The sequence below is a fragment of the Choloepus didactylus genome, chromosome 10 (genome assembly GCF_015220235.1).
Source record: "Choloepus didactylus isolate mChoDid1 chromosome 10, mChoDid1.pri, whole genome shotgun sequence".
Taxonomy (NCBI): Eukaryota; Metazoa; Chordata; class Mammalia; order Pilosa; family Megalonychidae; genus Choloepus; species Choloepus didactylus.
In genome coordinates, this window is record NC_051316.1 from 83,572,567 (window position 1) to 83,598,726 (window position 26,160).

At 58.4% G+C, this 26,160-nt stretch overlaps 1 protein-coding gene across 3 annotated transcripts in view; it reads right to left on the reverse strand.

Annotated features, from left to right (window-relative positions):
- The window catches only part of CNTFR (ciliary neurotrophic factor receptor), a 37,874-nt gene extending 14,230 nt beyond the window's left edge, over window positions 1-23,644 (reverse strand). The window contains exons 1-3 of one of the 3 annotated variants that reach the window (XM_037798384.1): window positions 23,483-23,643; window positions 15,374-15,490; window positions 3,514-3,598 (exon numbers count right to left, since the gene is read on the reverse strand). In XM_037798384.1, the coding sequence (XP_037654312.1) occupies window positions 3,514-3,598 (85 nt within the window). In that variant the 5' untranslated portion in view covers window positions 15,374-15,490; window positions 23,483-23,643. Of the gene's footprint in view, window positions 1-3,513; window positions 3,599-15,373; window positions 15,491-23,341; window positions 23,361-23,482 lie in introns of those variants that run through there. The other 2 variants (XM_037798385.1, XM_037798386.1) reach the window with 2 other exon arrangements.
- Between the last annotated feature and the right edge of the window lie 2,516 nt (window positions 23,645-26,160).

Genomic DNA, 26,160 nt, shown 5'->3' on the forward strand with positions numbered 1-26,160 from the left:
GCTGTCAACTCCGAGAGGCAGGAACTACGGGGGCCCGGGTGGGGGTGTGGGAGCGACTGAGCACTCTGACCACCATTCCTCGCTCGCCCCCAGGAGGGCCTGTCAAAGCCAAAAGCAAACCTCCAGCCCTGGCCTCGGCAACCCAGGCGTGATGGACTGAGCCCAGGAGACCGGTGGTGGGAGGGCGGGAGGGAGCACCTGTAGAGACAGCACTAGGTGGGGGAGGCGAGCAGGACAGAGAAAGTCAGAGATGCAGATCCACAGACAGCAGCAGAGATGCAGAGACGGGGGGTAGGCAGAGCCAGGGAGACACGAATCATAGGACCCCCTTCCTGCTCCCCTCATCCTGCCCCCCCCCCAAGCCTGGAAGGACAGATGCTTCCCTGGTCCCAGCCAGAGCCAGCTCTGTGGAGGGAGGGGCGCGGGGAGAAAGGAGTGGGGAAGGGGTAGTGGGGCGGGGTGGGGGGCTGGGGGGAGTGCCGCGGGGCCCCTCGTTAACACTCTTCACATCTCCCCTCCAGAGAGCCACCCCGCTGAGTTGGGGGATTTTCAGAGGTGATTCCTGTTAACGAGCCAATTAAGTTGGGCCAGTGGCCTCTTAATTAGGCTTGTTAACACTGCTGGGGGTGGGGAACCCCCTTGGCCAGGCAGCCGCCCCAGTCCCCCACCACCACCCCCGCCCGCCCCCATGGCAGCGCCCTTCCCAGTACTGTTTGTGTCTGTGCTGAAACATCTGACCCTGTCTGCTGCCTCCCTGTGCCGGGGTCTCTCTGTGTCACCGGGTCTTCTCCATCCCCCCCACAACGCCTGTCCCTGTCCTGCCCCTCACTGAGCCTCTCGATCCGATCCTCCTCGGAGCAGAGGGAAGCAGGAAAGCCAGCCAGCCCTGACCACTCGGCCGCGGGGCCTGGGACCCGCCGAACAGAGGATGACCGGGCGGAAGGGCGGCGGCCGGGGCCTTGGAGGCCACAGCTGTGAGGCTGGACCAGAGACTGCACGGGGCCTCCCCTGACCAGGGGCCCAGTGTCCGAGGCTCAGGCCACAGAGCACCCCCCACCACCACCGACCCACCGGCTCCTGCCACGGAGCCCCCCTCCAGCCTCCCTTCCAAGACCCTAGAGCTTCCAGGAAACATGCCAAGCCCCTCTCCCTGCACCGCCACTCCTCCCCTCACCCCCCAGCAGAGACTTTGCATCCAGCTGCCTGAGGAGGAAGCTGAAAACTGACCGCTGGGGAGGGAGTGTGGCTGTCACGGCCCCAGAGGCTACACCACCACTGACCAACAACTGTTCAGAACGGACACTGACTCGGCATGGGGAGCGGGAGCGCCACGGATGAGGAGACAGCAACCCAGGAGCATAACAAATACCACGGTGGGGGGACACTTCCCCACCACACCTCATCTGCCCCACAAAGGAAATGGAAACACAACCTGGCCACAGTGACAAACCAACGCTGTCAGGGCATGGTAGGGAAGCAGAAATGACAGCACAATGACAGAAGACAACGACAGGCCACAGTGCAGAGGCAGAGGGGGCAAGATGACATGACAATCACACTGTGCCACAACTGCTACAACCACACAACAACAGTCATACACACAGTCGTGCCACAGCTCCAAAGATGGCAGTGATTTAATCCTTTGTCTCCGGACAGCTCTCCTCCTGCCCCGTGGGTGCCCCTACTGATGTGCTGTCCATTTCAGAAATTAAATCAAGCAGCAGGGGGAGGATGGGGTTCTTGGCCCTGACACGGTGACAAATGCTCCAAAGGAATCAGCTGTGAAAAGGTTGTTAGAAGCCAGGATGAGAGACAGAGACAGGATGAGGTCATGGACACGGAGAACACGGAGGGACAGAGCTGACGGCTCCCTCACACCTGCGCACACAGACTCACATGGGGACCACATGCCGGAAACAGTTCCCCAGTTGGGTGTCCTAACTAAACAACTTCACGCTGCCACACACACAGGAAGGTCACCCACAAAGAACAAGCACACACAAGACAGACAGCCACACGGGGACACTGTCCCCCTCCAGGGATGTAACACCTGACACAGATCACAGGCACACACAAGGATGACACGGTCATCCAGGGGCACAGTGACACAGGAGGACACAGTCTCACACACAAGGGGACAGTGTGTGTGAGACAGGCACACAGACACACAAAGAGATGCTGTCACACTCAGGGCATAGTCTCCAACGCAAGGACACAGTCACATGTGGACACTGTCACAGCAGGGCACAGCCACACAGACAGAAACTTGGCCTCACCCACACGAGAACACAGTCTGATGCCCACGGTAAGTCTCACCCACACTCAGAGAAGCAGCCTTACACCCAGATCTCTGGTCACACGTGGCCCTGCCTTTGCACACGAGGCCTTCACCCTCGTCCAGGGCAGAGGCCAGGCCACCAGGACAGACCACCAGCCAGCCCAAGGTGGGTCTGGTCAGCAGGAGTCCAGGGTAGGCCAAAAGATGGCAGGGCTCAACAGGCTGGCCTGGTGGTCCCTTCAGTCACTGATCATCGGGGAGCAGCCCCGGGGCCGGCCAGGCTCTCTCTGGGTCTCAGTGTTGGTCTCCTAATGAGGAGGCCACAGGAGCCTCGACCCACTGCCCTCCTTGAATCCATGGCCTTGGGGGTGGCAGAGCTCAGCCAGCAGGGTCTGTCCCATGCTTGGGCCCTGGAGATGCTCCCCAACCTCCCTGCCTCTGCCCAGCCCTGCCGAGTTGGGGGGCAGGACCCATCCTGGGGGGGGGGGTCCCTATACTTGAAGCCTCATTTGAGGACAGTTTCAGGTTCAGCCCTTGTGCTCACATGGCCATTTGAGGTGCTGCCCTAAATGCAGTGGAAGGACTGGTGGTCAAGTTAAGAGAGCACCTGGCTCCCCAGCAGAGGTGCAGTTGCTTGCCTTGTGGGCATTGGGGAACATTCAGCTCTCACCGGACAAATGGAGAGGGGGCTGCTGATGGCCCAGGCCTGAGCAATCCGTCCCCTCCAGCCATCCCAGCCCACTGACCTGTCCCCTTCCTCAGTGCACCAGCCCTCTCCCACCTGTCCCATCTTGTTCACACTCCACTCTCTCCGTCCTCATCTTCCCTCCAGGATGAGGCTGAGAAGAGAAGGGGACCATCAGTCTTGCCCACTGCCTCTTCTCAGTGCCTCCAATTGCACCCCTCCAACATCCAGAAAGTGACCCTGTTCTACCCAGACACTGTACAAGGGCCCTGACCCTAGCTGCCCCTACTCTCACCCTATCTACCTGTACCCTATACCCACCCTGGTGGGAAGAGGGACAGATCAGATCAAGCTGGAGACACCATCAGTGCACGAACACCCAGTGTAACTGTGGAGGGCTGGGACTGTGAGACCACATCCGTGGGCCACCCTCCATGTCAGTGCCCTATGACTCCACGTCCCCTGCGTGTTTGTGTGTGATGATGCCAGTGTGTGCCAGCATGTAGCTGTGCCCACGAGGGGGTTGGCAGGGGCTCCCCTGGGTACTCACCCTGCGGACTGTGTCTCTGGGCGTAGACGATGGCGGTGGCAGCAGCGAGCACAGCACAGCAGGCCCACGGAACGGGAGCGGCCATCTGTTGGGAGAAATGGGGGAAGGGGTGGGGGTGGCATCAGCCCAGGCAGCAACGATCTGGGAAGCCCCAACCTGTTCTCAGGCAAGACTGGGAAATCCCAGCCTTGGGGCCAGGGCACCTTGACCCTGAATGCCCTTCTTAATGGGCCCCGGCATCCTCTTTCCAGCAATAGAAAACGACATTATTGGCATCTGTCGGCAAAGGTTTGCTAAGATGGTAGAAGGCAACTACAGTGGTTTATTGTTCGATGTGGCTGCTGCCTGCAGGATGGAGTCAACCGCAGATGAGTTGCAGAACATTGGTGATGCCAGGGCCATTTTTCTAAAAAAAATAACTTTACTAGTGAGGCCAGCTAATTAGCTATAAACGGCACAGACCAAAAGGATAATGTTTTCACTTAACTGGGGCCTGTACTTCTCCAAATTGCCCGAATGGAAGGTCCCCTGCAGAGCACGTGGGGAGAGAGTCCCTTGCCTGACACCTAGTTGCTCAGGAACCCCTTGGATCTGTCCCCCCACTGCCCGTGAGCCTTGCCTCTGAGCTCTGGGAAACTGAGAGCAGCAGGGTACAAGGGCAGTGTGGTACGTTGGGACCCAGGTCAGACGTGGTGGTTTTGCATTTGTTTGTTTGCACATTTGGGTGTCATCATTGATCCAGACATGGTTTTTGCTTTAATGTACACCAATGATCAAGAGAAGAATGAGGCATTTTCACAAATAAGTCATTGCTAGGATCCCCAGCCCATCCCTTCATCAGCCACAATCCCCAGGAGCCCGTGACCCCAACCCAGCAGATGAGCATCCATGTCTCACACGCAGCACACTCAGGCCATGTCCCCAGAGGCCAGGTTGGAACTACTGCCCACCCACCCCCACCCCCACCTGTTGTCCTGCTTCTGGGATGGGTCCAACTGTGCCCCTAAGCACACGCTCACACCAGAGCAAAACAGACCCCAAAATGCCCTCCACTCCAGTCTGAAGAGGGAGGGGACTGTCAACCAGACAGAAGCAGAGATCCAGAGAGGGACAGTGTCAGACACAGCCAGACACACAGCAAAAACCCTAGTCAGAAACCGTACCCCAAAGAGACAGCCCCATGCACAGTTGGAGACACTGCAAGAAGCACAACCAGATGAAGCCAGAGACAGAGTAGAAATAACCAGAGACAACCAGGTGCACAGCCAGAGAAAATAAGAGAATGGCTGATACACAACCAAAGAACATGCCAGAAACACTGTAGAAGATGCAGCCAGACACAACCAGACAAACCACTAGAGAAACCATCAGAGACATAGCCAGAGAGCTAGTGACACTGCCAGGGGAGCCATCAGAGACACGGCCAGGGAAACAGCCTGACACACAAGCAGAGAAATACCAGACAAACTGACAGACAAAAAACAGGCATACACCCAGGAAAACAGCTAGCGAAATAGCTGGAGACACAGCCAGATGCTCAGGCAGGAAGTACCCCTACCGCTAAAAACACTGCCAGAGAAACTGCCAGACAGTGAGAGAAACAGCCAGACACACAACCTGAGAAACCAACAGCGACGCACTGCCAAATTCATCCAGAGAAATGGGCAGCGAGAGAGCCGGAGACACCGCAGCCACAGCTACGGCAGAGGAGAGACGAATGTGGGTGTCAGAGCCTGTCACACTTGTGGGGGAGGTTTGGAGACAATCCGACTTCCTGAGGCTCCTTTATGGAGAGGGATCCTGCCTGCCCTCTGCTGCCACTGGACCCTCATCAAGTGGAGCCCCACATCTGAGCCTGGGTCCCCCCAACCCCACAGCTGCAGGTGCCCTGGCTGCCCCTCCCTGGCACGGCTCCTCTCCCCATGCCCCCACCTGGCCTTGGCTCCCCTCCCACATCAGTAAGTCCTGGGGCCTTGGCTTCCACTTGGCCCAGCTCCTCCTGACCCTCAGCCACTGCCCCATCTCCAGCTCCTCCTCAGCCTGAGGAGGGTAATACGATGGCCAAAGAGTCCCGGCCAGCAAATGGTGGGGCCCGGGAATGAACCCAGGACTGCCTGCATTCCGAGCTGGTGCTGGAGAAAGAGAGCAAGCCTGAAGGCCTCCCCATTCCCCACCTCATCCCTCCCCCACCATCTCGGCCATCTGTCCATCCCTTCCTCCTCACAGCCAGGAGAATACCCCACCCGGTGCCAGGCCCGCTGCCCCCTCACATGGGAGGGAGCAAGAGCCAGAGGAGCAGGTGGAGCGGCCCGAGGTCAGATCACGGGATGGAAGAGGCCAGGGGGGAAGAACGAGAGGATGTCCATGCACCAGTGTGCAAACATATGGACACACACCCCCCCACACACACACAACAGGCACACGTTCAGGCTCCCCGCGGGGGAGGGGTGGCTTCTTCATCAAAGTCGCCTCCATCAGCCGGATGAGTTACTGTAAGGGCCGGGCCCTGGGCCAACGGGGCTGCAGCCATGGGAGACGGGCGCTGCCGAGAGCGAGCGCTGCGGAGGCTGGGGGAGGGGGCCTGGGCGGACATTGTAGGGTCGGAGTGGGGGGCACCCAGAGAAGGGAGAGACCAGGAAGGGAGAACAGGGAGGCAGGGAGAGAGGGAGAGGCAGGGGTGGAGACCCCGAGGGACAAGGAGAGACTGACAGGGAGGATCGGGGAGAGAAGCGACGTGGGGAGAGAGATGGACACAGAGAAGATGGGCAGACATTCAAAAGGAGAGCGAGAGACAGACCCAGGAGGATGACGGAAACCCCTGGCAGGGGCTTGGTGCCCGCCCGGGAGCATCTCTCAGCCCGTGCAGGCCCTGCAGAGTGAGCAGAGGATGGAGGCCATGCAGCAGCACTGCTTGCAGTGACACAAGAGCAGGGGCTGCCTGGGGGCTGCAGGGCTTTTCCCTGGGGACCCAGGAGCTCACACCCCACCCCTCCCCACCCCCTGCCCCACATGATCCAGAAAGCCCCAGGCCAGTTCCCCTGCCCCCTTCCCTAAGAGTCCCAGGGGGGCTCCGGTTCCCAGGTGGGGAGGCTGAGGCCAGAGGCATCCAGGCCACACCCTGGCCTGCCCTAGCACACCTCAGGCCACCCATCCCAGGCCAAAGAGCATTTTTCCCAGGAATTTTCCCAGTCCACACCCCATGGCTCTGGGATAGATCTGGAGGAAAATCTCACAGAACCTCAGACAGGACTATGCAAACCCAGCCCAGGCTCCTTGCAGAATCCCACCCCCACCAACAGGGGGCCAGTCTCGGCCCGACTGCAGCCCCAGAATGAAGAGGAAACGAAGAGGGAACAGAGGGCACCCTGCTAGCGAGAGCCCAGTGCCCAGCAGCCTCCAAACCCCTATCAGCACAGGGGACCCAACACCTCTCCTGACCCTGAACCCCACAGGGTTATCCTGACACACACAAACACAGGTGACACATCAAGGGGCAAACCCTGGGGCCCCAACTTACTGCTACTGTCCTACAAAGACACCATCACACAGTGATATCACCACCCAGTGAAAAGGACACGGCTTCAACAGTGACAATGACACACCGCAACAATGATCAGCAATGATCCAACAAACAGGATATCAACAGCTGTTGACAGACACAGTGACAGTCACCTCAGAAGGAAAGATGCAATGGGAATGACAGTCATGCAGAGTGACACTGACAGTGACATCAACACAATGACGTAGGAATACTGACACAGCCGGACTTAGTAACATGGTGACACCAGATCACAGTAGTACTGACACCATGGAGGCTGACAGTCAACAGTGACACCATGATGGGTTCCAGATCAGGGACTTCAATTACCCCATTTCTGATTCTGGCTTAGGATCCAGGGTGCAAGACAACTCTTCCCAGCCCAGCAATGCCTTGGCTGCCCCAACCCCCAGCCCAGTTGAGGGTCAATCCTGGGAAGGGGAAGTATAAGGTTTGGAAAGCCCCAATTTTCTCCACAAAGTTTAGGCAGAGTCCACAAGCCTGACCTGGGGAATCCATGCCAGAACCAGGTTGGGATGAAGGATGGGAGGATGGTGAGCACCACTGATTTGGGTCTCAGCTGTAATTGTGCATGTGTGTTGATCTGCAGTAGGTGTCCTGCACTTCAGGGTGTTGGTTGGCATGGGTGTGCCAAGGGACAGAGGTCAGCCAATCAGGCATGGAAAATAAATGTGCAGGAAGGCTGCAGGTAACAACATCAAAGCAAGGTTATCATCCTATCTCCAGGTTTGGAAACTGAGGTCCAAAGACGCTCAAGGGCCTGGACCTCCCCTGACCCTGGGGTTGGGGAGGGGTCGGGAACATCCCATCCAATGGAAGGCATCTGGCCCGTGGCACGGCCAAGGTGACATCCCCACAGCTTTCCCCATTGGCAACTCCAGACCCCAGAAACACACAGTGTGAGGCGAAAGGTACCCTTTGTCCTCGGGCCTGGTTTCCATCCCCTCTCCCCACAGCAGGCAAGAACACTGGACACAGCATGGACGGACAGACTCAAAGGCCTGGGGAACTCTAGAGGCCTCAGACCTACATAGAAAGTAGGCTGGAGCAAGGAAGAGAGACACATACACTGGGAGATGGAGAGAAAATGAGAGAGAGCAGGGGCAGGGGCAAGGACAAGCACGCGGTGGGCAGGGAGGAAAGGTAGTGGCCAAGGGGGAGCCTGGAAGAGACAGTGAGGGCCGGCGGGAAGCTCCGAGGCTCTGGGAGGGGAGGAGGGGCCGAGGCTGGGAGGCCCCTGGATCCCACCAGGCCTAGGCAGCCTGGACAGCGTGGGCGGTGGGGGCGGGGGCAGGGGCCGGAGCAGTCCAGCGGCTGGGGGGGCAGACCAAGGAGAGAGGCCTGGCCCCTGGCAGCTGGCCAGGCAGGCCCCCCACCAGGGAGGGGGTGGGCCCGGGTCAGGGGCCAGCTCCTCGGCTGGGGCGGGCTGGCTGAGGGCTGGCCGCGGGCGGGCTGCAGCTCCCTGGGGCATCTCTCCCTCCTATCTCCCTCCGGATCTCTTGTCTCTGGCTCTCTTTCTCTCTTCCCTCCTTCTCCCTCCTCTCAGCTCTCAGTGCCCCCACCCCCAAGTGGCCCGAAGGACCCAGGAACCATGCCTGGATTCAGGCTTCAAGCCCTATCTCCTCGTGGGCTACCCCATCCCCGCCCACGCCGGGGCCACTTGGAACCGCAGGCCCCAGTGCTTGTGCGAAAGGGCCCCGCCCAAGCACAGGCCCCTTCCTTCCCCCTTAGAAGAGGGCAGGATGAGCTGAGCACCAGTGGGAGGGGGGCCAGAAGGGAGGCAGGGGGAGCAGTCCTCCAGCTCCAGCCGCTGGCCGAGGTTGTGGAAAAGGAGGCGGCCCAGTGTGAGCGAGTTGGGGGGTGGGTATCCGCACCTGCTGCTGTGACCTCCACAGCCGGAGATGGGGGCCTGGGGGGGACAAGATTCCAATGGATTTTGGCAGCAGACTGGACTCTGAATGCTCACCCCCCACCTCAGCCTCCTGCACTGCAGGGACCCTGAGATCAGCATGTGCGTGCCCTGCTGCACGTGTGTGCAGGCGTGTTGCGGGGGGAGCAGGAGCCCTCCCATGGTGGGCCTGGCTGGGCAGCTGGGGAGTTGTCCTGGGGAGGTGGAGCCTGAATCTCACCAGCCGGTGCCCACCTACTAGGCCCACTTTGGGCCTACCTACCGCCTGATGGCCTGGGCTCAGGGTTGTGGATGCACCATACATGCAGGCCTGGGCCAAAGCAGCCCTCTAGGTGCAGAGGGCCTGGGCTTCCTCCCCAAAGAGTCATTGGGTCCAGCCCCCTGCCTCTCAAATGAGGAGCAAGAAGGGACAGATAAATTCATATCCTCGCCTTTGGCACATGGGCTCTGGACAGCTTCACAGAACCTGAGGCACAAGCACCAAAGCCCCCAGCCCAGAGTCCCTTGAACCTCCAGGAGAATCAGGAGGACCTCTCCACCTAGGAAAGGCCCACAGACTGGCTGGGTTGTCTTGAAGGGACAGAAAGCTGCAGACAGCTGGAAGAACTCCATGAACCAGGGGGATGGGCCAGACAATAGGGTTGAAGGAGACTTTCCTTAGCCAGGGGACAGAGGGTTCACTGTCGATGTGGAGGGGGCAGGAAGGAGGTGCAGGGCCCTCCACAGCGACAGAAGGATGGACAGAATGGCTCTCCAGACTTGAGGCCTAGGGTAAAGGCCTATTTGCCTCAGCGTCTCCCACCACACCCCACTTCTGGCCCCATTACCCTGCCATGGTGCAGACACACCCTTGAATACATACACAGACGCCATATGCATGCAAGCTTCTATACACATGCACGTGGCAGGGGGGCAGTGCATGTAAAGCATTGGTCTGTGACAAAAAAAAACCTGAAGACAGTCTTTTGGGCAGAGCCAGGGTGGAGTGGGGGGGAACAGAAGCAGCGACTGTCTTCGTGGAACAGTGTCCTGTCCTCCCTGTCCCCCTAACATGCCTGCACACCATGCACACGACTTCTGAGGAATCTTCTGGTCTGCTGGGTGAGAGCAAGCCATCCTTCCTCCCCCTTATTCTCCTCTCCTCACAGTGGGGAAGCCAGAGCAATCTGTTCCTGATGGGTAAACACAGGCATGAGTATGTGTGCACACATGCTCACACACACACCAGCGATTCAGGGTCACATGGCACCCGGTGCTCTCTTCACCCCCAGCCGTGGCACATACTTGGGCTCTCACTACCACCCAGCAGGGTTCCCCAAAACTTCCCCGCATCACCCCACGCACAGCCACAGCTTTGTAGACACACCCAGGCAGCCTCTCTCAGACACTGGCATTTAGAGTCGACCATCACAGCCACGCATCATGGCCTCCCATGTGCACACTGGCTGCCACAGCCTCACACACGCTGGTGTGCATGCACAGTCACACACACACACACACGGACTCTCACATATGTTCATTCAAAACGGTCGTGGTCTGACATATGGATACCATCACACGCTCTGAACAGTCCGTCTTCCACGCAGACACCATCACACACCTCCAGAAACTCAGAGCCCCTCAGTTACCCGCAGCCTCTCGCACTCCCACCCCGGGCTGTGGGGAATACACAGAGATATACACCAGTACACGCTCAGAAGAGTCACACCATGCTGGGACCACAGGCTACAGAGGCTGCACTTGGGGGGGGGGGGGGATGACAAGCCCAGGGTGGCCTAAGGCAGGAAGGGAAAAGAGAAGGGAGAACTTTGCTGGTCCCCAAAAAAGCATGGAAATAAATGGCTATCTCCTAGTTAGCTCCTTCCTCCATTAACCCTGCTTTCAACTGCATTAGAGGAAGAGGGGGGATCCAGGCCAGACAGGAGGGTGAGGGAGCCCCCACATGAGAGAAATGGCAGCAGCGAGAGCAGCAGAAGCCAGAAAATCCCAGAAACCGGCCTCTTCCCCAAGTCCTTCTGCAGGACGAGGAGCAGCAGGCAGCATCTTTCAGCCTCACTACCTGCTGTGTGACCCCGGGCCTCTTCGAAACCTTTCTGTGCCCACAGCTACCTAAAGGACACCCAACTATCAGGCCTGGCTACAGGAGGGGGAAGAAAGAGGAGGCAGGACCACAGCCTCAGTCCTGTCATTGCTCATCAGGTCCAAAGAAATGTAGAGGTGGACATTCAGTGGCAGGTGGAGAGAAGGGCAGCAGGCTGAGAGGGTGAGGGTGCTCCTCTAACCAACCACGAGGACAGGGTCCTAAAATGTCCTTGGACCCTGCAGCCTCGCCTTCCCCCAGCCGCAGGGCCCATGGAGCAATGCCAGGTCGCTGTCCAGGCAGAATGGAATCTGCGCTGTGCTGGCCTGGCCCCAACCGGGGAACAACCGGCACTGCCGTTTGCATCCTCACCACCTGCCACTCCAGGTGTAGCTGGAGCCCCAATGTACCCATCCTAAAGGGAGCCTGATAGGGTTCTGTGGAAGCCAGGCAGGGGGCCAAACACAAGGCTTTGGGGTTCAAGAAAAAACCAGGCAGAGGCAATCACATAAAGCTGGTGATGGGGACTTATGGAAACCAGGTAGTGGGGACAAAAGAAACCAGTCATCAGGAAGGAAAGCAGGCAGCAGAGGCCTGTGGGATCTAGGTAATGGGCCCTAATGAAACCAGGTGACAAAATAAGGGTCCCAAAGAAGGTAGCTGTGGGAGCCCAGTGAAACCAGGCAGTGGGAACTGAAGTTAGCTGAGGTAGGGACAAATGAAACCAGGCAAGAGGCCCACAGGATGTGAGGAAAGAAAGATACCAGGAGCTCATCACCTCTGTCTAGATGTCACCCCACACTCTGGGCCTCTCCCTCAGTAGCCCCTCTCCCACCCAGCCGATGGTCTCCTCCCCCAGGCCGCTGGACACAGCCAGAGCCCCCTCCCCTCGCAGAGGCCTGGTCCGGTTGCAGCCAATGGGCCCCGGCCCCATCCCCGGGACCTCAGGAAGTCCCAGCCCCTCCCACCGGCTGCAGAAGCAGGGGGGCTGGGGGGGCGGGGGGAGAAGAAGAGAAGAGAAGGGAAGAGAGACAGCTTGGCAGGGGGAGCGCGCCGAGCAGCCGCGGGGGGCGGGGGCCGAGAAAGGAGCGGGAAGCTCCGAGGCGGGCTGGCGGGCGGGCGCGGGCGGGCGCGCCTCGGCGGCGGCGGAGGGGGTCACAAGTCCCCCGGCCCCGCGGCCGCGCGCCCACTGACCTGGGTCCCCGCGCAGGCGCCCCGTCGGTGCCTCCGGAGCTCCGTGGGTCCGCCCGGCGCCCGCGGGCATCGGGTGCCCGGGGCTCGGGGCTGGGGCGGCCCGGGCCAGGAGTCAGCAGCGGGGGGCCCCGAGAGTCCTGGCGCGCGGGCGGGCGAGGGGCCGGGCGGGGCCGGGGGCGACGCGGGCAGAGCCGCGAGCGAGGCGGCGAGCGGGCCGGGAGGAGGGGAGGAAGGAGCGCGCCGCGAGCGAACGAGCTAGCGAGCCCAGGGAGCGAGAGAGGGACGGCATGCAGTGAGGTCATCCTTTGAATCTAATTGTCTGAGTCAGGAGGAGATGTGGCACTTGATGCAGGGGGAGGGGAGGGGGAAAGGACCCTCCCGACTCCGGGCCGGGGGCCCTCCTCACACCCAGGGACCGCCGAGGACCTCCCTTCGCCGGCCCCGCCCGGGCCGGGAGAAGTCAGCTCAGCCCAACTCGGGCAGCGGCCACCGGTCTCAGGGCTGACCTCTCCCGCCGGGGGGTATCAGTACGAGGTGAGATGTGGGACCGAGACCCAGCTCAGGGGCACCTTCCTGCTCTCTGGGGGTGATGGGGAACGCCCTATCCAGGCACAGGTCACCTTCACGCATTTTGGCGGGGGGTGGGGTGGGGGTGGGAATGGGAGGCCTCCAACCCACCAGCAGGTCGCAGTCCTGCCTTTGAGGATAAAGGGGGAACTTCAGCCAGCCTTCCAAGTTACCTTTGTGCATTTCAGGGGCATGGGGTCATGACTTTATTCCCCAAGTCGCTTCCTGCACTAGGAATTTGAGGGAATTTGGACACTGAACCCCGGCTAAGCTTCCTGCCCTCTGGGAATGATACTGCAATGCCACCCAGCTCTCCGGTTACTTTCTGCACTTTGGGGGTCCTGAGGACTCCCAACTGATCCCGGAATCTTCCTTTTGCATTCCTGACCCCTACCCCCAGCAGGAGGAACAGCGGCAGGGCCAGACTCCTGGGATGCCCAGAAGGTGGGAGGCAAGCCGGAGGTTGGGCCCCGGGCCTATCGGGTGTGCACACCCATGCGCATACACATGAGCGCGCGCGCGCGCGCGCGCGCACACACACACACACACACACACACACACACAGGGGACCAGGCAGCTGGGGATGCTCACACAGAGGGCCACACACCCCTCCCCTCGCCCTCGTGGGGGAGGGGTGATAAATATTTAAGGGGCTTTTAGCTCTGAAGGGGCTGAAGCTGGGGGAGGGAGGGGGATCCACGCTGCCTGATTAATGGGGTTATGGGCTTGGATCAATCCGTCCGCCCGCCGGCTCCCTCCTCCCTCCTCCTCCCTCCCTCCGCCTAATGCGCTTTATCAGGAGACGCTTTTCTGACTTGGCAGCGTCGGGCGTTTTAAATAGACCCATTTAGAGCAGGGCTTGCTGGGGGGAGAGATGGGGGGGGAGACAGAGACTGAGACAGGCTGGGAGACAGAGACAGGCCCCGGAAGAGAGAGACTGGGAAAGGGAGACAGAAGGCAGTGCAGAGACATGGAGATAAGAGCCTGAGGGCGAGACTACCTTGAAGACAGAGATGGGGGGGAGGTGGGGTGACTGGAGGCCAAAGGGAAGCTGGGGGACCCGGAAAGCAGAAACAAACAAAAGGGAGGAAAGGGGCCACTGGCCGAGGGGAGAGACCCAGCGAGAGGCTCTCTGCAAGAACTGAGTGCTAGCCTGGGAGACAGTAGCTATCTTTTATTTCCAAAAACAGTTTTTCATCTACTTTGTTAAATTAAAAAGCTGTTTTTAAAGTGTTGCTGGAGGTGCTGCTGGGGGAGGGTGGACTGAACTGTCAAGTCCTCCCTCCCGGGCCTCCTCCTCGGCCCCCACAGAACCACAGAAGCTGCCTGAGCCTGAGCCCCCCGGGCATTCTCCAGCTCCCCTGCTCACTCCAATCCTCTACGATCCCCAGGGACAGGGTCAGGGCATCTCAGCTACTGTTCACTGGAAGGAAGTCCTTCCTGCTGTCTGGGCTTAGTCCCTCCTGCTGCAGGGAACCGATTCTCACTAGCCTCCTCTCCAGCCCCTGTCCTGCGGCCCCCTAAGGTGTTCCAAAGTTTGCAGGAGGCTTGCGGGGGGGAGGGGGGGGACGGGGATGGGACAGGGTGCCCTCGCAGCTCAGCAGCCCACTCTCCCAACAAGCTATCAGACTCTTCCGAGGTGTGACCCCATAAATATTCATTGTCTGCTATTGTTCAAATCCATTTCCTAGCCCCATCCTACTTCTAGACTTCTATCAGATATCCCACCTCACGTCCCTGGGTCCTGTGGGAAGAGTGAGGTGGGAACCTAACTCTCCATAGCCCTCTGGGATCTCCCTTCCTTCTCTCCAGGGCCCCGGCCCCATCTTAAGCCCCTTTTCAGACCATGTGTCAGTCTGAGGTACCCCACCCTATGCTCAACAACACCTCAGTCCTAGTTCTGAAGGATCAGCCTCCCCCACCCCACCCCCAGGCCGGGAAAATGGCCAGTCTGTTTGGGAGCTGAGATGAAAAGCCCAGGCAGCCTTTGTGGGCCTCTGGCGGGTTTCGCACAATAGGCCCTTCCGTTCCGCTCCAGCGCCTCAATTCCTCGGACGCCCCCACCCCGGGGCTGCCAATCCGGGGGCCTGGCCTGGCCTGAATAAGAGGCGGGGAGAGTCAGGCCCATCCCCACAGCTGGTCCTGAAAGACTCTGGACTTTCTGACCCCCTATCCCATCGCCTCCAAGACCAGCCACATCCCCAGTCAAACCAGAGAGACGTTTTGGGGCAGAGAGGAGGCCTGAGGACACTCAGACAGAAACACTCCCACACCCAGAGTTCAGCCTTATTTAATGCAGAACCTGGTTTCCTGACCTGGCTTTGCTCTTGCCTGTGTGGCCGTGGTTAAGTCTCTTCCCCTTTCTGGGCCTATCTTGGGGGACATGAAAAGCCCTAGCCAGGCTGAGCCCAAAACCTCAAGAGGGAGAAGGAGCCAGGAACAGAAAGATGGCATCTCAGGTCCTCCTTCACTTGTGTCTCCCAGAACTATAGCCCCCGACACCTGCCTGAGGCCCTGCCATTGCCCTGCCCTGCCTGGGCCTGGCTCCTACCTCTTCACCACTGGCTGCACACCAAGCACATCAACGTCCTCCTCCTCCTCCGTCAGGCCAAACTCTTCCCAGGACTTCCAAAACCAAGGGGGCAGGGTGATGTGACAAGGCTGGATTCTGGAAGGGCAAAGGGCACAAATCAGAGGTCACGGAGGAGCCACAGGCCTTGGTCCAACTCAGAGCTTATTCCACACTCACATCCCCACTGTGAGAGGGGGAGACTGAGGCAGGCAGCAGATACGTGCCCAGAAGAGGAAAAATTGGAAGTAGTCCAGACTCCCTTGCTGACTTTGGGTGATGAACCACAGGGACAAAGGGTGGCCAGAAGCCAGAGATCCGACAGCACACACAGATACACACTCACACACCTCCACAGCCAAGCCCAATCCCCCACACAACCAGTTCCCAGACACAATCACCTCCTATCACACACATTCTCACATGTGCACACACACACACACACACACACACACAGAAACACATGGCCACAGGCCGAGCATAAACATCCACCGTATAGCACCCTCCTCCTCTTCCTCGTCACTACCATGATTTACTGAGTGCCTATATGTGCCAGGAGCTATTGAGGCACTCTCTCTGCATCATCTCATTTAATCCTCAGGACTTCTCCATGACCTCATATCTCTATTATGATGATTCCCATTTGACAGCTGAGGAAACAGATTCAGGGAGGTTCAGTAATTTGTTCAAGACCAGAGACCATCAGTTCCAGAGCCGAGATTTGAGCCCAGGTCTGGCCCCAAAGCTAGTCTGCTACACCAGTTTGCCTCTGCAAGCCTCTCACCTGCCTATAGAGTGTCTTTCCCAATGACATAAGCAGTGAACACTTGTGCAGGGTTTTTGATGAGCCAGACACTGTGATAAGCACTTATATATTTCTGAACCGAATCATGAAAATAACTATCACAGGTAAACCCCTTTCTATTTAATAGATGAGGAGACTGAGGCTCAGAGTGCAAAAGCCCAAAGTCACACAACTGGCAGTTGGTAGGGGGGTCTGGTGTTGAACTTGGGGATATCTTGAAAGCCACTGTTGCTTCTATGGACTCCAGCCACTCAGCAGACCCCTAGCCTTCTACAAGACCCCAAGAGATGCTTAGGGTCCAACTGCAACCCCCAACAGGTCCCATATTTACATGCCAAAGGTGTGATCAGGCACTTAAATATACCCAGGAGAAAGGGACTCCATGTCATCCCAACCCTACTCAAAGATGCAGAGACACCACTAACCAGGGATAGATACCCAGCCACTAAGACAACATGCTGGATACAGGCTAGCCAGCACCGACAGATTACAGACACACCAAGACACAGGTCCAAAGAGAGAGACAGAGGCCAGAGACAGAGACATGCATCAGGCCACAGAATGACAGAGACAGAAAAAAAGATGACAGACATAAAGGAGGGGACAGAAAGGGATAGGCTGACATGAAGAAATAAAGACAGACACACGCAACCCTGCCCCCAGACATAGAGACATATATAGACTCATCCAACCTTCACACGGAAAAACAAACAAACAAACAAAAAAACTGAAAGCAAGCAAGACTCCTGCTCTGTGTGTGTGTGTGCGTGTCTGTGTGTATATGTGTTGAGGGGGCGTGCAGAGTCTGTATTGCTATGCACATTACACCAGCTGCTTCCAGCAATTTCATCTGATTAATAATAAATGCCCCGTAATTACAGACGCTCCCCCAGCCCTTCTTCCTGTTTTTTGTCAGCTGCCGCCAGGCCAGCCCCTACAGACCCTGTGGCCCTCTCCATCCTCACCTGCTGCCTTCTAGGAGGCTGAGAGGACATGGGCTCATGTGGGAAGCCACACCCCCAGTGGGGGGGGATACCTGTCTGTCTATCTTAGATTACTGCCCTCTGCCTCAAAGCAAGAGGTCATCTTGCTTAAGTCTCACCCAGGACTCTCTGCCCCTACCCACTTGTAACCCACAAGAGGGCCGGGGGGCCCTCTGCCCACCCTTTATCACTCACTGGTTGAAAGAAATCTCCATATACAAGCTTTGCCTAGACTTGAAACCCCATAGCCTCAAAGGAGGAAGACTCCCGCAGAGGGGCCCCCCACCCCATCATTCCAACGCCAGACAATTCCCAGAGTCTCTGCCCACTTGGGTACCCTCAAGCACTGGACATTTAGTGGCTCCACACCCCCCTTCCATTCCTAAGCCCCCCAGGTCCACCTCCCTCCAGGCCTCCCACCCTAGCTCTCCAAGGCGGCTCTATCAGAATCAGCTGCGGGTTTGTGCTGATCTGTTTCTAATCGCTGGGGCCTGGTTCACGCTTGCCCCCCCACCAATATTGATTCCATTATTTGGAGAGTCATTGACGTCAGGGGCTTGGATGAGTGCCAAAACCGCCTCCTCTCTGGGCCGGGGCTGAGGCCTGGCCCCCCACGCCATGATTTCACAGAGGGGCCCAGAAAGGTCAGCTCACGGGCCAAGGTCACAAGGCATCTGCCCTCAGAGGCTGGGCTCTTCTTGCCTTTTTCGAACCCCCGCCGTGCAGCTCCCTTCTCCTGGGGAGATGGGCTTCACAGGAGCCTGGGGGGCAGCAATGAGGTGGGGCCTATGTAAGGGCGTCCGCAAGAACCTCATTGGGACTCGGGGTGCTCTAAGGGCTCTGAGGATGCAGAGACGGGGACAGTGGTCCACAAAAGGCTACTTAAGGAAAAATTTGTTTTCTTTGCCACATACTTATTTTGAACCATCCTGAAGCTGGACTTGAAATGGTTACTAACAACTACTTGATTTTTATGCCTGATATCAGATGTATCTCCAGAATCTCTGAGAAGGAACTTTAGATCTGCAGTATAGGATAACAGATTACCCTAAATGTTGCCATAATTTTACTAACTGGCACCACTAATTTTATAAACCTTTGCTCCATAAAAAGCGTGTGCATCTCTCACCAGTGCTGCCTCAGTTTCCCCACACTCCCACACTCTCCAGTCTCCTGGCTCTAGTGTGTGTTTCTCTTCTCTGTCTCTTTCCTTCTCTGTCTGACCAAGATGCAGCCACTGCTACACCAGCCCACACCTGCAACTCCTGAGCTCTGGCCGGACAGGGTATTTTTAGGATCTGAACCCTGTGTTCTCAGACAGACGTTAATAACCAATAAAGACAGTCCATGGTGTCCGCAGCAGCTCCACTGTCTCAGAGCCCAGCCCTTAGAGGCCCGGAGATGGAGTCGGTTCCCTTGCCTAGAGTCCAAGAAACCCAGATCCAGAAGGAGCAAGGGACATGCTCACGACTGCGTGGAGAGAAAAATAATGAAGCTGGGGAGAAGGCAGAGGTGACCTCTGACCTCTGCCACAGAATCAGGGTCATCGCCCTGCCTCAGCCTCCCGTAGTCAAGACTTTCCAAAGAGGAAGGCGTCTATCCTCCGTACTTCTTCTCTGAGAGCAGGGAAGTCCTTTCTGTAGTCTAGCCTGCAAACCACTCAGGACTCCCTCCAGCCAAACAGGGTGTACAAAAGGGGCCGCTGGGTCTCAAGCCACAAACCCTGGAGAGCCCCTCTCCTCGTGGTCTGTCCAATTCAACAATTCACCCCACAGGAGTGACTGAGCACCTCCTCCCCGTGAGCACTGTGCTGGGAGTTGAGGACATGGAGGTGAGAGAGACATGACCTGGCCCACAAGGAGCATTCACTCTGATGGGGGAGAAAAAGAGGTGTAGTTCGCTCAACACTGACCTCCTACTGTGTGCCGGATCTGTGCAGGGCTGGAGGTGCAGTGGTGAGCAGGGAAGACCCTGACCCTTGCTCTGTCACCACAGAGGTCACAGGCAATCACTACGCCACCTTGCTGTGTGCTGTGACGGGAGCATCTAGGTAGGTTATGGCACTCCTTGTTCCCCAGAGCTCCCGGCTCCAGTGACCCCTAACCCAGCATGGCTCTGTGCTCTGGGGGCTCTTTGCTCTCTGCAGAAGTACAGGGGGCAAGGACCCCAGCACTCTCAGCCCACAGGGAGACTACTGGGCTCCCCAGGGCCTCCCCACAGGAAGCCAGGAGCCCGGGTGGGTGTGGTCACCCAGGGCCACAGGAGTTTACCCAGCTGAGGTCTCCCCTGCTCCCCAACACCCCATGGTGGGTCTGGAGGAGGGATCAGCTCTCTCCTCTCAGCCTCCTTGTTCTCCAGGACTCCCCCCCACCCCCAAACCAGGCACACATGGTCCCCCCAACCCATCTGCATTTCAAAGAAAATCCAATCCATATGTTTCTGATTCATTTACACTTCAACTCGCCATGGGTGGGGGTGGGGGGGTGGGGGGGGTGCGGAGAGCAGGGTGCCTTGCCTCCAAGCCCCCCACCCCCACGGGGGGCTGGAGAGCATGTGTCCCCTTTAGGGATAGGAAGCAGTTACAGCCCAGCCATCTCAGCCTGGGGGGGCTACAGGGCTAAGTTCCTACTGTGTGGGCTCCAGGGAAGGTAAAGCCCAGGCAAGTGTCTCCAAGGCAGGTGGAATCCCAGGGACGGCCACAACCTAGGCTCCCAGGGCTACTGCTCTTCTGGAGAGAAGGAGGTGTCAGGGAGTGGGGAATGCTGAGTGGGGTCTGGATAAAAGCTCAACAGGCATTGCAGGAGACACTGTGAGACGTAACAGGACATAGCCCTTATCCCTCTCCAGCTAAGACAGAGGAGAGAAGAGAGGGTGGGCCCCAGTCCACTCTCCTTCAGCTACTTTCTCACCACAGATCTGGGGCTTCCATCTGTCTTTGAATCAAGAGATTCCACACCTTGAGAGAGATGGACTTTAGATGGGTCACCAGTGCCAGAGGACTGTTCCCCCTTGCCAGGCCAGGCTGCACATCCCTGCCAACCGAAGGATGATTGGGATGGGGCTGGGGGCATGTCTTGGGAGGATATGAGACTTATTTCCCCATACCTGGCCCTCTCTTCCACAGAGGGGTATCCAAGACTATTTAAGGGGGAATATGCATACACGTGGCACATGGGGCACTCTAAGGGTACATATTAACCCTGTACCAAAGAGCCACATGGATCTTTCTCCCAAGAGTCCAGTGTTCTTGTAGAAAGAAAAGCAGAGAAGTCTGACTGGGTCAGTGTTTCCCCCACCCCCTCCACCAGCCCACCGCCCAAGTGAGGGACATAGTTAAACGTGTATCCACGACCTTCCCCACCTCTGGAGGGGACATGTCTTGAAGCAGTCTCTGTTCCTTGCTCCAATTGCCTGGATATACAGCAGAAACCAAAGAAAAGCATGGGCATGAGTATTTGACTAGTAGTCCTAAGTTCCACCAGAGTGCCAACCCCACGATCCTACCGTGAGTCTGAATGTGAAACCAGGATGGAAGTGTGTGAGTCTAAGTGTGGGTGTGAGTCTAAGTGTGAACCGCAGGGTCTCCAAGTGAATTTGAAATTTTCAGGATGGAAGTGGGAGGATTAAGTCCCAGGATAGAAGTATGAGTCTAAACATGAGCTCCAAGGTCGAATGTGAGCTCCCAAGTGGAAGCGTACTCTGAGTTTGAACGCGGGTCCCAGTGTGCACCTGACTGTAAGTCCCAGTTTTCCCACGTGAGTCTGAATGTGAGCTCCAGGACTGAAGGAGTCTGATTGTGGGTCCCATAATTCTCATATAAGTCAGTGTAAGCATCAGGGTTCTAGTGTGAGTCTGAGTGTGAGCCCTTGGTCCTAAGAGCATTCTGAGTATGAGCTAAGTTTCCCCATGTGAGTGTGAATGCAAACTCTAGGGTCTCTTTGTGCATCTACATGTGAGCCCCAAAGTGCCCAGGAAGCCTGAGTGTGAGCATCAGGATCCAAGTGTTAAGTCTGAGTGTTAGCTCCAAGATCCTAATGTGAATCTGAGTGTAAGTCCCAGGATCTCATGTGAGTCTGAGAGAATCATCAAGAGCCTGGCATGAGTCTAAATGTGAGCCATAGGTTCCCCATATGAGTCAGATCCCCAGGATCCCCACATGACTCTAAGTATGAACCCAAAGATCCTAGTTCAAGTCTGAGTGTGAGCCCCAGGGTCTCCGTGTGAGTCTGAACGTGAGCTCCAGTACAGAAGTGTAAGCCCAAGTATGAGAATCAGGAGCCTAGCTTAAGTCTGAGTGTGAGTTCCAAGATGGAAGTGTGTGTCTGACTATGAACCCCAGTGTCCTACATGAATCCTTGAGTTCAAATGTGAACCCAGGGGTTCCATGTGAGTTTGAGTGTGAGCCCCTGGTCTTAGTGTGACTCTGAATATGAGCCCCAGAATGTGAATCTGAGTAAGCCCACCAGATTACTCAGGTAATTACAGGGGATTACTGTAAGCTCCCAGGGCCCCAGTGAAATTCAGAGTGAGCTCTAGCTCTCAATGCAATTCCATGAGACTCAAGATAGAAATGTGAATGTGAGTGTGAGCCTATAGTCCCAGTGTGAGTCAAGTGTGAGCACAGAACCCCAATGTAAGTCTGAGTATGAATCTCAGGACCGAAATGTATATCTGGGTGTGAATCCATTGTCCTGGTGTGATTTTGAGTGAGAGCCCCTGAGTGTGAGTCTGAGTGTAAACCCCAAGACCCTAGAATGAGTTTAAATGTCCATGAGACTTCCAGAGCCCCGGGGAAGTGTAAATATTAAACTCCCAGTCTCTGTGTAAGACTCAGGGTCCCAGTTGGAGTATTAGCCTAGCCCTGGCCCAGTGTGAACCTTAGCTCCATCCCACCAATCCTGACCAGGAACCTCAGGAACCTGCCTAAAGGATTTGTGTGGGTTGTGACAGTGGAATCAGGGGCTACCACTTATTGAGACACACAGACTCCTGCACCCCCAAGCCTGGATAGCCCTGCATTCACAGGAATATCCAATTGTTCAAGCCACATTCCCACACAGGCAATGTACACACTCACACACAGAGTTAGACACACAAAAACACAGTTGGTGTTTCAGACCCCCTGGACTCAAAGCAATTATAGATGCACAAGCGCACCCAGCATTTCAGACCCCCACCATCTCAGCGATTACAGCCACACAAACACCCCCAATAATACAGACACAAACATACACCACATATTGCAGGCAAAACAATCAGTGTTACAGACACATTCCTACAGCGGCATGCAGACACAAACACAATGTTGCAGACAAGCTGCCAGCAACACACAGACGATTCTCAAAGAGAGAGACTAGACGGAAAGAGAAAGAAAATCCAGAATTTTCAACAAGGCGTGAAATAGTCCTACCCGCCTGAAGCTACTGAGGGGGGGAGGGGGCCAAGGCAGCGAGCGAGCGCGAGAGCTAGACGCTGGAGGAGAGGCTCGGGAGAGGAGAGGAGCCCAGGAGGAGAGCTGTCCGTCTAGTGACCTCCGCGCGGCCCAGCCCCCACGCACGGGGAGATACACTACTCCGAGCAACACAGGGACACCCAGGCCGGCTCACAAAGAGCCACACTATAGGCAGACTCACAAAGAGACACTTGGGGATACACCACAGGCGGACTCACAACGGACACACAACGTAGGAGGACTTAAAGAGACACACTGGAGGAGACCCACTACACTGGGATACATACAGGCGGACTTACGGATGAAACCACAGGCAGGCTCACGCCGAAACACACACACACACACACACACACACACACACACACACACACACACACACACACACACAGGCAGATTCACACGGACAGACATACACTGGCAGACGCGCAACCGTCTATTCACACCCCCGGGCTCTCTGAAGTCCAAATTTCGGCCAGAGGAGGAAGGCGCCTCCCGGGAGCGCGGAGGTCACTGAGACACCCCCGCCCCCAGCCCCAGAATTTTCCTAAAACCCGCGCGAGCGGCTGGGAGGCGGGAGAGAACAGGGACCCTAGGACAATCCGTCCCGATTGTCCGCCCCCAACCACCACCACGCCCAATCCTCCGCGCGCCCGGACGTGGGGGGCCGCTTCTCTTGCGCCCCCGCCCCCGAGTTTGCAGGCAAAGTTTACCGTAAACTTTCCTGTCGCCCTCCTGGCCGCGAACCCACGCGTGTCTCTGCCCTCTCCCCGCGCGCACGAGGGCCGCAGATCTCTCGGTCCGCCCGAGGGTTGGTAGGTCCGGCAGCGCGCGGTCCGCTGCGGAGTACTCACCGCGCACTCGGGCCGCCTGGGCTCCGCGCCGAGCCCTCCGACCGCCCCCGGCAGGGAGCAAGGCAGGGAGCGCGGGGCGAGTGTAGCTGCGCGATCCCGCCGCCGAGCTCCGCGCCGCGCCGCGCCGGCTGGAGCCGCCGCCTCCGTTGCCGCCGCCGCCCGCTCTGCACCGGCTCCTCGGCGCTCAGTGGCTTTAACCCCCCCATCCTCCTCCCTCCCTCGCGCGCTCCCTCCCTCCTTCCCTCGCCCATGTGACCGCGGGCGCCCGCTCGGCCGCGCGCGCCCTGGCTCCCCACCCCCTCCCTCCTTCCCTCCCCGCGCCTTCGCGGCCGCGCGCCAGGGCCCCCGCGCGTCCTCGTCCTAGCACGCTCCCGCGACTGGCACGCGCGGGCACACTCCCCCTGCGCAGCCTGTGAACCCCCACTCCAACTCGCCCCGCGCTGGCACGCGCTCTACCCCCCGCTGGCACACACGCCCACTCTGGCACGCGTGCCCCCCTCACACTAGCCCTTGTTCGGGAACGCCTTCCAGACGGCTGTGGCCCTCGCGCCTCACGCGCAGCCCCGGCTCACAAACGCGCGCACTCACACACCCACACCCACTCCGCCCGCTCCCCCAGGGCCGCTGGGCGCGCAGCCCCCGAGGTCGCACAGTCACACTCGCTCACTCAGCCATGGCCAGGTCTCTCCTGCGCACACTCCCGCACCTTCAGGCCCTGACTGCCTCACACCGTCATCCTGGCACACCCCAAGCCAACTCTCAAGATCCTCTCCCCGGCACAGCGCGAGAGCCAGAGCCCCCCCACCCCCACTACCGACCCTCCCCCCAGTTACATATAGACAAACCTTTCGCCACGGAGGGAAGAGGACTTTACGCGTCCATGTTCAGGATAGGCTAGGTTGAGACCCCAAGCCCTCGCCTCCCACCACGTCTCCGGTGACATCATCCTTCTCTCCTTCCTCACCCCCAGGAGCTCAAGGCCTGGGGAAGTCTCCACTGCGGGGATGAAGGGTACAGAAGGGTGTGAGGGTGCGTCCGCCGTGCCTGTATGGCGGGTTCCAGGACACCGGGCACATGCTTCCACGAGCTTGGCCTGGCGGCTCACCCCTCGAGCCTTCCTTTCGCACCCTGGGCTTTCGAGGGTCAATGTGCTCACTCGCCACCCCCAGGCCTCCGGTCTGGCTGCAACGTGGGGAATTTAGACAACCGGATAAACTTCTGAGGCCACGCAGGAGCCCAGTGGAAAGGGTGAATGCCAGAGGCCGGAGAATGAGTGGCTACCCACCCCCCTCCACATCTCGACCCCATGGATTTTTCACCTGACCTTTGACCCATAATCCCTGTGTCTTCTGCTGTTCCTTTCTCCTTCCAGGGAACTGCTCCAGGGCTGGGGTCTGGGAAGGGGAAGGAAACTAGCTCGCTGTTTTCTCACACCTTACCCCCAGGAGGCTGCCCAAAGCGCTCAGGCCCTTCCCCAGCAAATGTCGTAGGGACACCCGTTGCAGAGAGGAAAAGCCTTCTTCCCGCCACTGCCGGGTCTTTTCACTTTCACTTCCGTGGCTGCAGAATCCCCCAGTGCAGCCCGCAGAGGTCAGAGAGGGCCAGTGGGACTTAAGAACACACAGCGAAACGGTGGCACCTAGCTGAGGTCCAGTCCACTTGCATCCCCAGTAGGTGCCTCCTACCCGGCTTCTCTGGGCCCGCCAGCCGCTAAATCCCGGGGCCGCAGGCCAGAATGAGATGGTGGGTGTGGGGGAGGGGGCGGGGTGTTGCGGAGCGCGACAGAATCTCGGGGGGTAGGGGGCAGGAATTGCTCCTCCCCCCTGCGCCGGAGCTGGGCCTGGGCGAGGCTCCGTGATGAGGGGGCCGCCCCTCCCCCCGAGGGGTGGACGGGCCAGGTCTGTCAAGAGGGGCTGGAGAGGGGCGGCCCGGCGTCCAGATGGGCGGGTCATCGTGGGCTGGCTTGACATCTGAATGCTCCAGTGTCCGGGGCTCAGCCGCAGTTCTGCCAGGTTGCGAGCAGTCGGGAGTTCAGCTCCAGACCAACGTCCCCTTTCCACCTAGGAACGCGGGGGCTGCACGCCAGTGCTACCGACGCCTGAGCCACAGTCCGCGTGTGAGCCGGGTTTCCAGAGCCCGGAAGCCGGACGTGCCCGTGCGACCGAGGGTGGAGGAAGCCGAGGGGGGCTTACGTCGGACCAGGTCCGGGCGTCTGTCGGTCGTCAGCTCCTTGGTGCGCGGGATCCAGCGGCCGCGCCCGCTTCCCCGGGGCCACAGCGACACCTGGTGGGCATCGCGGGGCGCGCTTTTCCCCTCAGGCTAAGGCAGCCGCTTCGCGTAGAGGCAGCGCTCGCAAACCAACGACCGGGTGCGGACCCCTCCGCATCCCACCGCCACTGCGTGGCCTATAACCGAGTCGCTTCCCACCTGAGCTGAGACAACACACTGAGTACTCGTGGGTTTCCGCCCATGCCGTCTCCGATGCCCTATCTGTACTCTAGCCTCTGACCACCCTAAGCCTCGGAGTGGAACCCTCTTTTGGCTCCCCATTGCCTTGGAGGCAAACCTAGGCTTCTTAGGCAGGGCTTCAAAGCTGTGCCTGTCTCTTCTCCAGTTTTATTAGGGGCTCTTTATCCCAGGACTCCCCAGCTAGCACCAGCCCCCTTCTCTGCCATGGC